Raw genomic sequence first — 14,035 nt, forward strand, 5'->3', positions numbered from 1 at the left:
ACACATTTTAAGATAAATTTTAAATCAGAATAAATTTGTTCTGACTAAAACCTCAAGCCAACTCCCCTCCATGTTTATTTGAAAAACTAAATTAATCTGACTTCACAGAATATTTATATAAATATATCATTTCTCTTTTTCTTATAAATAAGTACAACTGATTTCATAAGTATGACCACTTTAGATTTCTGCCTTGTAGGATAACCCTATCTTTTCTAACAGGGTATTTTCCTCCAGACTACTAGTTGCTGATATAATTTTCTTTTTTAAATACTGAAGATTAGGAAATAAAACTAGCTTTATAAGACCAGTTACCAGGGTAACTAAGCCCTGAGAGGTAAGGCAAATAAAACAAACCCTCTGAGGTACAGGACCCCATAAACTGTCTAGAGAGATGGATAAAAAGAGCTCTTTATGTCAGAGAATCATATGATTGGAGACTTGGACCAAACTGATTCAGATATTTTGCAGGTAGCATCATGTATTCAAACTTTCCCGGTGGCTCAAAGGTAAAGAATCTGCCTGTCAATGCAGGAAACACAGGTTTTATCCCTGGGTTGGCAAGATCCCCTGGAGGAGGCCACAGCAACCCACTTCAATATTCTTGCCTGGGAAATTCCATGGATGGAGGAGCCTGGCAGGCTACAGTCCATGGAGTCGCAAAAGAGTCAGACACAACTTAGAAACTAAACAACAACAAATAACATGTATTCGAAGTTATAAAGGTACAGTTGGCAGATTGTTTTGTCTTTGTAACACCAGCGAAGGACTTAATATCTCCACAGTATATCTCAAACTATTAGCAAAAGTCAACAGCTTGAAAAGGAGGAGTTGTGGGCAACTTGTACTCTGATAATTTAACAATTTTATAAGTAGGTATTACCTTTATAACAAAAAGCAATTCCTATAGATCAAAATGTAAAAGGCAAAAATTCTCTTCACATAATTCAAGTAAGGATTTGACTTTGAATAAAAATGTAAGGTTGTTGAAACTTTCTCACTTCATTCTAGTAGCACTGCTATTTCTTTGTTGAAGTACTTTAAAAAAGTTTTTTTGAATGGATTTAAAACTTTTCAAAGGGCAAGAAAGTTTTTCTACTTAAAATGACATTGGTCACATCAACTCAAAAGGTCAAACTTTTTAAAAAATGCCCAAAACAGTCATAAAAATAATGCTCATAGGAATCTGATACATTTAAATGTGAAGAATAAGATAAAACTTTCCACAGTTCACTGTGGTAAATATTCCTGGGTCCTGCAAAAACTATAAAGTTGTCACCTTATGTGGTCATTCTGAATCCTCTACCAGCCACGTCAGTGTTCTATCTCAGACAGGTCACTGAAACTTTTACAAGCATTTGTCCTTCTGCATTCCCTGTTTCTGTGGCACGATCACTCAAGTTGAAAATCCTTTATTCAGCGCTGCCTCTTCCCTTTCCATTGCCTCTCTCATCAAATCTTTCTCCATAACCCACTGATGCCATCTACTTAATCTATTTAGAATTTAAAGCCGCTCCACTGCCACTAGAAGACACTGGACTAAACTAATTCAAAAATCTTATGAGCCTCCCCATCACCCATCCCCTCCAACAAGGACCATCTGACAAACTCTCCTGAAAGCCTTTCTGTGCCAGTCCCTTGACTGGATCAGTCCGTTGACTGGATCAGAACTATGGTCTAAAGCAGGACTTAGCAAATATTTACTATCTAGCCTTTTAGAGAAAATTCCTTAGGCTTTGAGGGCAATATGGTCTCTGCTGGATGACTCGACTCTGCCATTGTGGTACAACACAGCCATAGGCAATATGTAAATAACTGAGCACACTTGTGCTACAACAAAAGTATTTACAGAAAAGAGCCTGGGCCAGATCACAGCTTACCAAATCCTGGCCTGTAAAATAAAATCTAAATGAATCAGACTCACATTAACTTTCCATTAAATAATCTGTTCTGAAGTCACACTGAATTATTTGATCTGTCTTCCATGTCTTTAATCATAATGTTTCATCAGCTTAGCACATCTTTTCCCAATCGGATCCAAACCACCCACCCTCATCCAAATCTCACCTCCTCTACAAACCTCTACGTGAGCAGCATAAATGGAAAAGATCATTTCCATCCTCTTAATCCCCACAACTCTTTTCCTCTCTTTTTCCACAGAATGTGTCATTTTCTATTCGTCATGGACAGGGAAGACTGGCATGCTGCAGTCCATGGGGTCGCAAAGAGTTGGACACGACCGAGTGACTGAACTGAACTGAACTGAACTTCATGCTGGCAGTGACTATTTATACTAGACTACATTGTCTTCCTTCACATGCCAAATACACAACTTTATTCATCTGTGTATTATTCACCTAAGTCAGAGAGGAAAACAACAGAAGTGTTTCCTAATCTTATTTATTTGTTCCTCCCTAACCCACACTTTATTCATCAGCACTGATATAAATTTACGCCAAAAGTTATGATTACCTAAACTATTAGCAGCTGGTTTTTAAAAGCTTAAAGTCTAATGAAGCATGCAAGAAGCAATACACCTGATAATTCTCTCTTTAATCATGTCTTCATCTTAAATACATATCTATATTTTTCAGAGATAATTGATGCTAAAAACAATACTATAGAACCACTCCCCCCACATTTTCATGAAGCAGTTGAAAATGTCTACTCAGTTGAACTTGCAGAATAAATTACAAAATAATCACAAGAGAAATGATTAAATTTATCGTAGGGATTTTGAAGGAAGGGGAAGGAATAAACTCGGACAAAGTAGGGGCTATTTTAAAAACAATTACTGGGAGGATTTTTTTTAATGGTACGTAATTTCATTTTCTGAATATAATACTCCTACCGAGGCTGGGTTGAGGTAGGAGTCAAATGAGGACACTGCCCAGGTGGAGAGTCATTTTCTCCAGACAGTTTACTGAGAGTAGCCAAGTCCTGCGGTAACTCCCAGCAGACAGGGCAGCCAAGGAGACACCGTGGCAAGCCCTCAAGCTGTTCACGCTGCTAGCGATCGGTGTGACCACGGGTCGTCATCACTCGGTGCCTCTGCATCAGTCTCTTTACTTGTAAAATAAATGGTTAAATGAAAATCTCCCTCTAATTTTAAATGATAGTTAAACTTATCTCTGCAACACTAGAACTTTCAAATCTGATACATACTTAGTGCCCCAGTAAGTATGGTAAAGAACCTGCCTACCAACGCAGGAGACGTGAGACTGGGGTTTGATCCCTAGGTCAGGAAGATCCTCTTGAGGAAGGCATGGCAATCTCCTCCAGCATTCTTGCCTGGAGAATCCCATGAACAGAGTAGCCTGGCAGGCTACAGTCCATAGGGTCACACAGAATCAGACACCACTGAAGTGACAGCACACACACACGTGCACACACAACTAAGTGTTCGTTGATCAGTGAAGAAAGCAAGAAGCTTTTCTTCAATCCACAGCATTTATTATTATGTCGCTATAATAATATTATATGTAGTATTATAATATAATATTACTACATATTATATGCAATGTACTATATATAATAATATATACATATTATTATGTAATGTTACATTATTATTATGTAATATTAGTATTATTATGTAGCTATGCCAGAAAACACATACAAAGCTGTGGATAGAAAAGCCTATCCAGAGGGCAAGATTTCTGTTCCAGTCAACCCCTGCCCCACCACCAATCTAGCCATAGCAGCTAGCACCATATTTTACACAATCACAGATGCTTAATAATACATATTTACTCAAAAAAAAAAAAATGATTCAAGGAGTAGGTAATCTGGTTTGTAGATAACCTAGTTTGGGGAAAATCTGGTTTATGTCTACACACAAAAAGTAGACAAATTAGTACCATTTATCTAGCAATATATAAACAACCAATCCTTCTTTTGTATATAGTCTGGTTCTTCCTTATTCCAACATACCCACTAATATAGTCAGTAAACACTAATAAGAACATTTGAACAATTTTTTTTTAAAGTCATTCATTTCCCATGTAATTCCTAATCATATTTCACATCACGGACGAGCCTGAAGTCAATGCAATATGTTTAAGTGACAGCTAAAGGTTTTAACCTTTGCTTCAGAAACAAGGGAAAAAATTAAAAAGCCATGTAGAAACTGAAAACTCTGATGTGTTTTGGCTTTCCTTCATACTAATATAATGAAATATTGTCCATTGCTAATGACTAGGTTCTTTGTGCCTGCACACCTAAACTGTCCTCATTGCCAAGAAGTCTATCAAATAAATCTGCCATAATTAGTTAAAATTACAGCCATCAATCTTAAAAAGCTTTGCTTTCAGAAAAATCTTACTCTGTCTTCTGTATAAACTATGTGTGTTAGTTAGCTGCTCAGTCGTGTCCAACTCTTTGCGACCCCATGGACAGCAGCCCACCAGGCTCCTCTGTCCATGGGGTTCTCCAGGCAAGAATAGTGGAGTGGGTTGTTATTTCCCACTAAACTATTTCCCAAACTATTCCCAATAAACTATTTCCCAATAAACTATCTAAGGCAATATAAAATGTAGGCATATTGGGAATGTAGCTCAAATTATGAAAGATACAACATGGTTATTTCATAGAATAAAATAAGATAGGATCTGGTCACCTACAGAATTTTAATAAATACAAATTATATTTCTTATAACAATGACAAAATCATAAAAACTATGTTCACAAACAATTAGCAAAATGATCCAGTAAAACACTCTTCCCCAATTTTCTAAAAGTAAATGATTCTGAAGAGATTATGCCAATGTTTGACCATGAAAATAAATTTTTCGTCTAAATTAGGTCAGTTCAGTTTTGTCTGCAGAACTAGTACAATATGAGATTCCTTCACAGTGGGATCTTTGTGAATCTCCTTTTCTATAGTGTTAAGTTCGGTACCTGGGTCAAAGTTTTTGCTCAAGACATGTATTCTGAATACCAAGTGAAAAATCTGCTCACTGATGTCACTTTTTCTAATACTTAATTAGAAGCTAAAAGAAACAAACATTGGTCAACACAGGAAAGATCAAAAGCAGCAGCAGCATTTACATAGTTTCTAACCAACAATCAATTTTTAAAATAATTTCTATCTTTGAGATTTAGAAAGTTTGGATGCTTTCCTGCCTTTATAAGTCATTTCATTTCTCCAAATGAATGAAAAAAAAAATCTTTACAAATAGTTTTAAAGCATCCATCATACTTCTGCCTCTTGAAAAATGCTTCTCCATCTTTTAATGCAATTCTCTCTTACCTAGTATTTATTGATTCCTTGCTAAATATCCTTGCTAAATATGCAAATCAGGTATAACCCTCAGTTTTACTATCTGAAGCATAAAAACAATTACAATTCAATATGATAAGTGAACAGAAGTTAGTAATGTATTATCAGAGTGAGAGAATAGTATATATGCTATATATGCTAACAGCAAAGATTTCTGTGACTAAGCTTATCCCTATATTTTCAGTGAGTGTTTACTGAGTCCCATAACAGAGTCATTTAGAAAACTACTATCAGGTTGGTGCAAATGTAACTGCAGTTTTTGCATTGTTGAATTTGCTGTTTGATGGTGGAATACATTCTAAATAAATGTCGCTATGTTATACATCATTTGAATGCACATTTCTAGCTTCAGTTGTTTTTTTTCAAGACTTATTACTTGCTATTTATTTTACATTTACTTTAGACTAGGGAAATGATGTTAGATGAAAAGCAAATTCAAGCAATTTTCTTATTTGAGTTTAAAATGGGTCATAAAGCATGGAGACAATTCACAACATAAACAATGCATTTAGCCCAGGAACTGCTAATGAGTGTACAGTGCAGTGGTGGTTCAAGAAGTTTTGCAAAGGAGATGAAAGCTTCAAAGACAAGGAGCTCAGTGGCCGGCCATTGGAAGATGACAACGATCAACTGAGAGAATCATTGAAGCTGATCCTCTTAAACTACATAGGAAGTTGCTGAAGAACTCAGCATAGACCATTCTACAGTCGTTCAGCATTTGAAGCAAACTAGAAAGGTGAAAAGCTCAATAAGCAATTAAGTGAGTGCCTCATAAGCTGACTAAAAATCAAACAAAAAAAAGAAATCAATGTTCTGAAGTGTTGCTTTCTCTTACTCCACAAAACAACAACAAACCATTTCTTGATCAGATTGTGATGTGGGCTGAAATTTATATTTTGTGGTGGCACTGAATGTAAATGTCATTAATCAGATGTGCTTTTTACAGAAAGAATCCTTTATGAAACATTTGAAATATATGAAATACTTGAAAGGCATATTTGGTGGTGGTTACTGGACTCACCAAAATGATTATTTCCTCTCTGAAAATATCTACCCCAAGATTTTGGTATATAGCAACTCCTTGGTTCATAGAAGTATTTGCTTAAAGATGGTTAACTTTATGACTTTGAGGTAAGATAAAGGAATTGACTTTGCAATTTATAAGCTCTTGATAAATAATGGTAGGAGTAAGGTAGACTGAATTTTTAAAAAACCAGAATGGTAGTCACATGTTACAATATGTGTCCCCAAAATCTCTATGAGCCTACTTCAAAAGAGCTCATCATACTTTGTCCAGTCTGTTAAAGTCATCAGATCCATTATGTATACTGGTAGTTGTTCGAATCAAGAGGAGACTGTCAATTTCACAAAGCATCTTAACTGCAATAAAACACACACACAAGGCAGGTGAAGTAACTTGAAAAAAAAGTTCATGGCACTTTCTCATATGAAGAGTTTCAGTGTTCATTCTAAGAATAATCCAAACCCCTGTTAAATATTTATTTACTTATCTAAATTAAATATGGTAAATCTTAACTTAGTATATTTATGAACACTGTCTCTAACTTTAAATGTTCATCCAAAAGTCAGTTTAGAATACATATTCCCATGGAAGTGATGTTATAAGATTGCTTTCAAATTAATTCACAAAAGTCTGTTGCAATGAACACTAGGGATCATTTTAAGATATGGGAAATGTTCCAGAATTGAGCAGCGACAACAATTCCAAGACTCTGTAAATTTAATAAAAATTTTGAGTTTTTCACTTAAAGTGAGCATATGTCAAGGTATATAAATCATATCTCAACAAAGCTATTTTCTTAAGGACTATTTAAACAATTAAGTACATAAATCTTGGGGTTTTTTTTAATATAATAGTGACCTATACTTCCATAAATGGCAAATTCCATCACTTCATGGCAAATAGATGGGGAAACAGTGGAAACAGTGGCAGACTTTATTTTTCTGGGCTCCAAAATCACTGCAGATGGTGATTGCAGCCATGAAATTAAAAGACGCTTACTCCTTGGAAGGAAAGTTATGACCAAGCTAGACAGCATATTAAAAAGCAGAGACATTACTTTGCCAACAAAGGTCCGTCTAGTCAAGGCTATGGTTTTTCCAGTGGTCATGTATGGATGTGAGAGTTGGACTATAAAGAAAGCTGAGTGCTGAAGAATTGATACTTTTGAACCATGGTGTTGGAGAAGACTCTTGAGAGTCCCTTGGACTGCAAGGAGATCCAACCAGTCCATTGTAAAGGAAATCAGTCCTGGGTGTTCACTGGAAGGACTGATGTTGAAGCTGAAACTCCAATACTTTGGCCACCTCCTGCGAAGAGCTGACTATTGGAAAAGACCCTGATGCTGGGAAAGATTGAGGGCAGGAGGAGAAGGGGATGACAGAAGATGAGATGGTTGGATGGCATCACCGACTCAATGGACATAGGTTTGGGTGGACTCCGGGAATTGGTGATGGACAGGGAGGCTTGGCGTGCTGCGGTTCATGGGGTCGCAAAGAGTCGGACATGACTGAGCGACTGAACTGAACACTTCCATAAAACTAATTAGTGCAGTTAAACTGTCCCTAAAAACTCACATAACAAATAGTAATTGGTTTGATTTAGTAAAATGAATATATTCTGAACTGTAGTCTTAACTGGAGGTAAGGTTAATTAGGAGAGTAACATTTCTATTGCAATATGGCTTTCCTATTTCAAATAATTTAGAGTCAAATTCATTTTTCCCTGATCTTGGATTACCCACAATTTCAACTGTACTGATCACTTGTCCACAATATTTTTTAAAGGGTATTGTCTTTTAGGAAAAATAAAATAAAAGAGCTCTAAAGTGGTACCAATTGTCCATCCTTCTTATCTTGGTTACTGTCTCATCATCCCTAGGTTTCTCCAGGAAGACAGATATGGTGAGTCATGACAGAGAAAATGTTACCGCTGCTTCTTAGACTAGAGCTTGGGGAGATGGGCCTGTGTGATTTCAGTTAGCTCGCTCTTTTCACAGAGGCAGTTGTCAAGAAATTTTATCCTCAGTTCACTGATATATCCCAAACACAGTGCCTGGTACACACTAGACCTTCCATTAAAATTCTATTGTTATCTTTTGGTCACACTGAGTCTTAAAGTATCAACTAAATAAATAAACGCAACCTCCAGTGGTCTTCAGATATCTCACAGTGACCCTTTTCTTATCAGAAACCAATTGGCCCCTTACTAAACCAGTTTCTCCCAAGCCTAAATCTTAAATGGGGGGGCTCCCTTAAATGGGAGGCATAGTCTGATAAAGGAGCAAAGGGTGAGGAAAAGTAATTCTTCCTAAAATGCAGAAAGAGATTCAGGAACCCAAAATGACTGCTGGCTCATATTTGGTAACTTTTACAAGGAGAATTTGCCTCCAAGTCAAAATCAAGAGACACATGTGGCAAGTTCAAGCTGACCAAAATGGCTGGTAATTTTAAACCAAACATACTCAATGTTTAATACAAACAGTTAATATGAACATCCTATTCTATTTTCCTAAGGGTTTTATATACATATATATATATGTATATAAAATAGATTATATATATAATAGAGTCTGTAGAAAATGTCTTGGTACACAAGCTAAACATCAATCTCATGTTGCAAGAATAAGTAACTATAAGCAGAGCTTTATTTTTTCCTGGGAGACAACAGGGAAATTCTAAAGATGCAAATATATGAACCTTCCAAAATTTGTAAGTATTGATGGCACCAGAACTCCAGTATGTCTATTTTCAATTCAAAATTTCTGCCTTTATTTAACAAATACATATAAAGCACTGTTCTTATTTTCATCCATAATAATTTGTGGTTTTGGACTTCAAATTGAGGGAGAGATATAAAAACTTCCCTAACTTAAAGAGGAAAATGCCAGGAGATTTAAAATGATAACCAATGACTAAAAAATAAAAAAGAATGTAGGGAAAATGGTAGAACAAAAGGTGTCTACCAATACTGCTTCATGACAACCTGACATTATTAAAAAAAGAGAGAAGATAAGGAAACACAGCAAACACTCCACATTTAATAGAAGAAAAGATATTTACATATGAGAAAGATTTTTCTTTCTTATTAAACATGCTTTTTTTAAAAAATTTTTCGCTTATAACTTACATGATCTATTTCCTCCTGGACAACCAGAATCCACTGAGCTACTCTCTCAATAGAAAGGTTCAATATGATCTTTATTCTATCTCAAATCAGGGTTAAGACATGAATTTCACGAAAATTTTAGCCTATGCCTTGTCTTCCCATTGGTATTTATGATAGCTCATAAAATTTGATCATATTACTTAAATATGTCAGACCATGGTTTTATAATTATGAATAATATATACTTTTTAAAACAATGATTCATTGTGAATAAAATAATTCAATATATATTCTGTAAGTATGTATTTCAACTCTTTTAAAATAATTTAATACAGACTTAGAAAGCCACATATTTGGGACTTCACTGGCAGTCCAGTGGTTAAGAATCCATTGTCCAACACAGGGAACATGGATTAGATTGTTCATCAGAGGACTAAGAGCCCACATGCCCCGGGGCAAGTAAGCCCATGCACCGCAAATAAAGAGAAGCCCATGCACTGCAATGAAGAATCTGTGTGCCGCAACGAAGATCTAGCACAGCCAAATTTTTTTTTTTAATTTTAAATTAAAAAAAAAAAAAAAGGGCGTCTTCCAAAAGGATGGCACCAACTGACAGAAAAAAAAAAAAAAAAAGCTACAAGTTGTTTCTCTTACCATTCAGTAAACAAGACAACCAGATCCTCTTGATTGGCATAATGTTCCATGACTTCTTTCATCAGTCTCACTTTTTGGCCTCCTCCAATAGTATTAATTCCATCACCACCTCTCCACTCTTCTCCTTGACCAAGGACCTGTAAATGAAATCAACATTTTGTCCCCGGGCAAAACTCAGGTTATGAAGTGTCATAAACACTGGAAGTCACCAGCAGCTTGTACAATATAACATAGCACCACTCTTTAAATGCTACACTCATGATGCTAGACAGAAAAAAACTTGATGCCTAGGTCAGGTCATAATTCTTTAATGTTATCCACCCCATAAAATGCCATTCTCAATGTTAACATTTCAAAAGTAGACACTAATCCAAGGAAGTTGGGGATTGATGAGGGAAGCCACAGAAAGTATTTCTCATATCTTATTTCTCTTTATTCAGACTGAAATGAAAAGGAAAGAAAATGAAGAAACTTTCCAGATCACTTTTCAATCTGGCAAGAAATCTGTCTGATGAACAAGGGGGAGCCCTGGAAGCTCAGTGAATTCTGGATGGGGCCCTTGAGCTATTTCCCTGCTGACACCAAATTGGTTATCCCAGGAAACACAGAGGGCATCAGGTCAAATGCCATCATCCTTACCTTAAGAATCTTAAGCTCATGTTTCCCTCAAAAGTTTAATTATTTATCAGTGCAAGAAATCACCTAAGCACAATTACTCAGAGCTAAACCTGAGTCATCCTGGGTTCTGTTTGCCCAGCCTCAGCAGCTGCCTCCTGAACTGTGTGCCTGCTGACGCCCCAGGTTGTGGAGAAGCAGGAAACAAGCCTATGAGCCCCTCTGCCACAGACACACCTTGGACCTTTGCTTCATCAAAACAAACTCTGAAGTTCCTGAAACAAGGATCTGCTAACACAGTGGTCCCCAACCATATTGGCACCTGAGGCCAATTTCATGGAAAACAATTGTCCCATGGACGGGGGTTGGGGATCGTTTTTATATTGCGATATATAATACAATGTATAGTCTGTATTTACAGCCACTCCCCTCACTAGCATCATTTTCATAGCTCCACCTCAGATCATCAGGCTTTAGATTCTCCTAAGAGCATGCAACCGAGATCCTTCACATGTGCAGTTCAGAGTTCATGCTCTCCTATAAGAATCTAATGCCTCTGCTGATGACAGGAGGCAGTGCTCAGGTCGTAACATGAGCAATGAACGGCTGAAAATATAGATGAAGCTTCACTGGCTCACCCGCGCTCACCTCCTGCTATGCACACAGGTTCCTAACAGGCCATAGACTGGTACCAGCCTGTGGCCTGGGGGTTGGGGACCGCTGTACTAAAAGATTTGTGAATTCAGAGGGAATGAAATTAAGAATACAAAAGAGAAATATAAAATTAATTTAGAAAATAAATATTATTAATTCTAAATTTACTTACCATTGAGCCAAATACAAGCCTGGCTGGTAGAGCTTGTGGGACTCCCAGCGTCAGATCCCTACCAGCACTTCCTCACTACTTATATTGAAGGGAGAAAGAAACACTGGCGTGGGAATTTGGATTCATATTGGAGCTAGTCTATTAGAACATTAGTTCTTGACCTAAAAAGTGGCTTCTGCTGGCCCTAACATTTGTTATACTTCTGTTCCACAAGCCTTTTGGACTTCTCCAATACTACAGTAATACTGGGCCTAAATATCTGAGCACCTGCTCTTATGTAGAGCTGCGTTGATTAAGCTCTAGTCTCTTATTTTCTTTCCACTCCATCAGTGTGACAGACTTTAGTATGCATCAGAATCACATAGAGGGTTTGTTAAAACAGATTGCTGGGCCCAACTCCCGGTCTATGATTCAGAAGGTGGGGAGAAGCCTAAGAAGCCTCATTCCTGTTTCCCAGCTGATGCTGATGTTGGTGGTCTGAGGTCCATTCTTCAGAACCACATAATGGAAAGACAGCAGAAGGATCAAAAGTTCCAGAGTCAGAGAAAGGGTGCCGGGGTCCAAGATTTGACCCCTTAAAGTTACATGCCCTGGGGCAAATTTCCTCGCTCATAAGCAAAGTAATACCTGCCTTACATGGTTTATATAATGAATCAACAGCATGCCATGTATAAAGGTCCTAACAGTGTCTCACACATAAGAAATGTACCACACTCTCCCCTTTCTGAACCCTTATGATGTCCTTCTTTGGATTTCAGAATTATCTTACCATAATTTTTCTCCATTTCCATGTAGGAAATACTACAGCATTTCCTCTGTATCCTAACAAACTTCTCTAATGTATTTCTCCTTTATCCTATATTAAACACCTAGATCTCTTTCTTTAGCAAAGTTAGATTCTTTTAACAGTTGTTCTACATTAACATATGTACTTAGTCTTCTAGCAGTTATGTAGCAAATATTATCTTTTCTGCACATTATATTCTAGAACAGCTCACTTTTTCCCTAAGCAAAAAGCAATCTCTCTCTCGTTTTTTTTTTTAAGTTTTATTGTTTTGTTGTGTAAATGTATTAAATTCATTTGTTTCTTTTCCTACCTTGGGATATCTCCCTCTTCTCCTCTATATGTGGAAAAGACTTAGCTGATAGAGCCTTATTTCTATTAAAAAATAAATAACTTTAAAAAAAAACAAAGCAGGTCTTTCATAGCTCAGTTTACTAGTCCTACCAAATTTCCCAAGTTTCTTCTGACCATTTATCAATAAGATATTCTCCTAGAGATAAGTCATACAGCCCTTTTATAATGTTACTAAATTCCTCTAAAACAAACAAAAAACAAGAAAAGCACCTCCCAATAATGGAACAAAAAAAGTATCTGCTTCCCAGTAATGTTTCCAATTCTCCTAAATGAATAAATATACCAAGGTAGACAAACCCACTACAAAAAAAACTTCAAAGTGAAAAAATTACTATAAAATCTTAATTATGTTATACCCATATAAGACTCCGCAAAACAAATATATCTGTGTGTGTGTATATATATCCTTCTAAATATCCTTCTGTTGTTTTATAGAACATGTTTATACAAAGCATTAGTGAATACTAGGAAATTATTGTCTGAGTGGCATAGTATTAACAAAGCCGAAACCTATCTAAAACAATCAAGTAAGTGTAAACTAACAACAATTATGTAATCAAATTTCATCTCCCTCCTGTGGATTATAGATCATGTTGCTGTTATTGCTTTCATTATGAAAAACGTACTTCAGGCACACAGTCTAAAATCTCCATGAATTAAAAGACATACCATACCTTCACAGTATAATTGAAGTATTTGGCTGATTGCATAAATCGATGGAATCCATCACTTTCTTTTGTTGCTACAGTTATGACCAATAATTTATCTGCAAAGACAGAGGGAATAACATAAGACAGCTTACTAAGAGTCTAACTACTCACACTTTACAGAGATCACTTTAGTGATTAGAGACCCCATTAAACCCATGGGAATGTTCTGGTTTGTTAGTCTACATGAGCCTAAACAAAGAGCTGTTGAAAAACTAGGCAATTAAAATTGGTTCTATTACTACCAAATGACAGACTGTCAAATAATGAATTATTTTAATGGTAAGAAAGTATATTAATATTCATGATAAAGCATGCCCTCAATGGAGGATTTCAGCACTAACAGAAACACTTCCATAAAATTGCACAAGGTTTTATCTGTAAAGACAAACTCTCCTACATATTATCTAATCAACCAGCTTTATTGCCACCTATAAATCATCACTGATGAATACACACATCAGTTAGGTTCAGAAGGACATTACATTCCTCAAAGCACACATACAAAACAAAAAGATCTGATCATGAGATTAATCCTAACTTTTTCAAATAAATTATGACAAATTGGGAAAAAATACTTAGAAACAGAATCTTAGTATTTTTCCTATCAAAGAATGTTTGTAAATGTGAAGTCTATAAAATCCACATTTATATCACCTTCAGTGTTTTGTTTTTTCTTTAAAGA

General features: G+C 36.2%; 1 protein-coding gene across 1 annotated transcript in view; it reads right to left on the minus strand.

Moving 5' to 3' along the window:
- Positions 1-14,035, minus strand: part of PLOD2 (procollagen-lysine,2-oxoglutarate 5-dioxygenase 2) — a 117,839-nt gene that overhangs the window by 55,422 nt on the left and 48,382 nt on the right. The window contains exons 2-3 of the mRNA XM_061167810.1: positions 13,318-13,409; positions 10,065-10,201 (exon numbers count right to left, since the gene is read on the minus strand). Of these exons, the coding sequence (XP_061023793.1) occupies positions 10,065-10,201; positions 13,318-13,409 (229 nt within the window). The remainder of the gene's footprint in view (positions 1-10,064; positions 10,202-13,317; positions 13,410-14,035) is intronic.

This window comes from Dama dama, chromosome 19 (genome assembly GCF_033118175.1).
Source record: "Dama dama isolate Ldn47 chromosome 19, ASM3311817v1, whole genome shotgun sequence".
NCBI classification, from domain to species: Eukaryota; Metazoa; Chordata; class Mammalia; order Artiodactyla; family Cervidae; genus Dama; species Dama dama.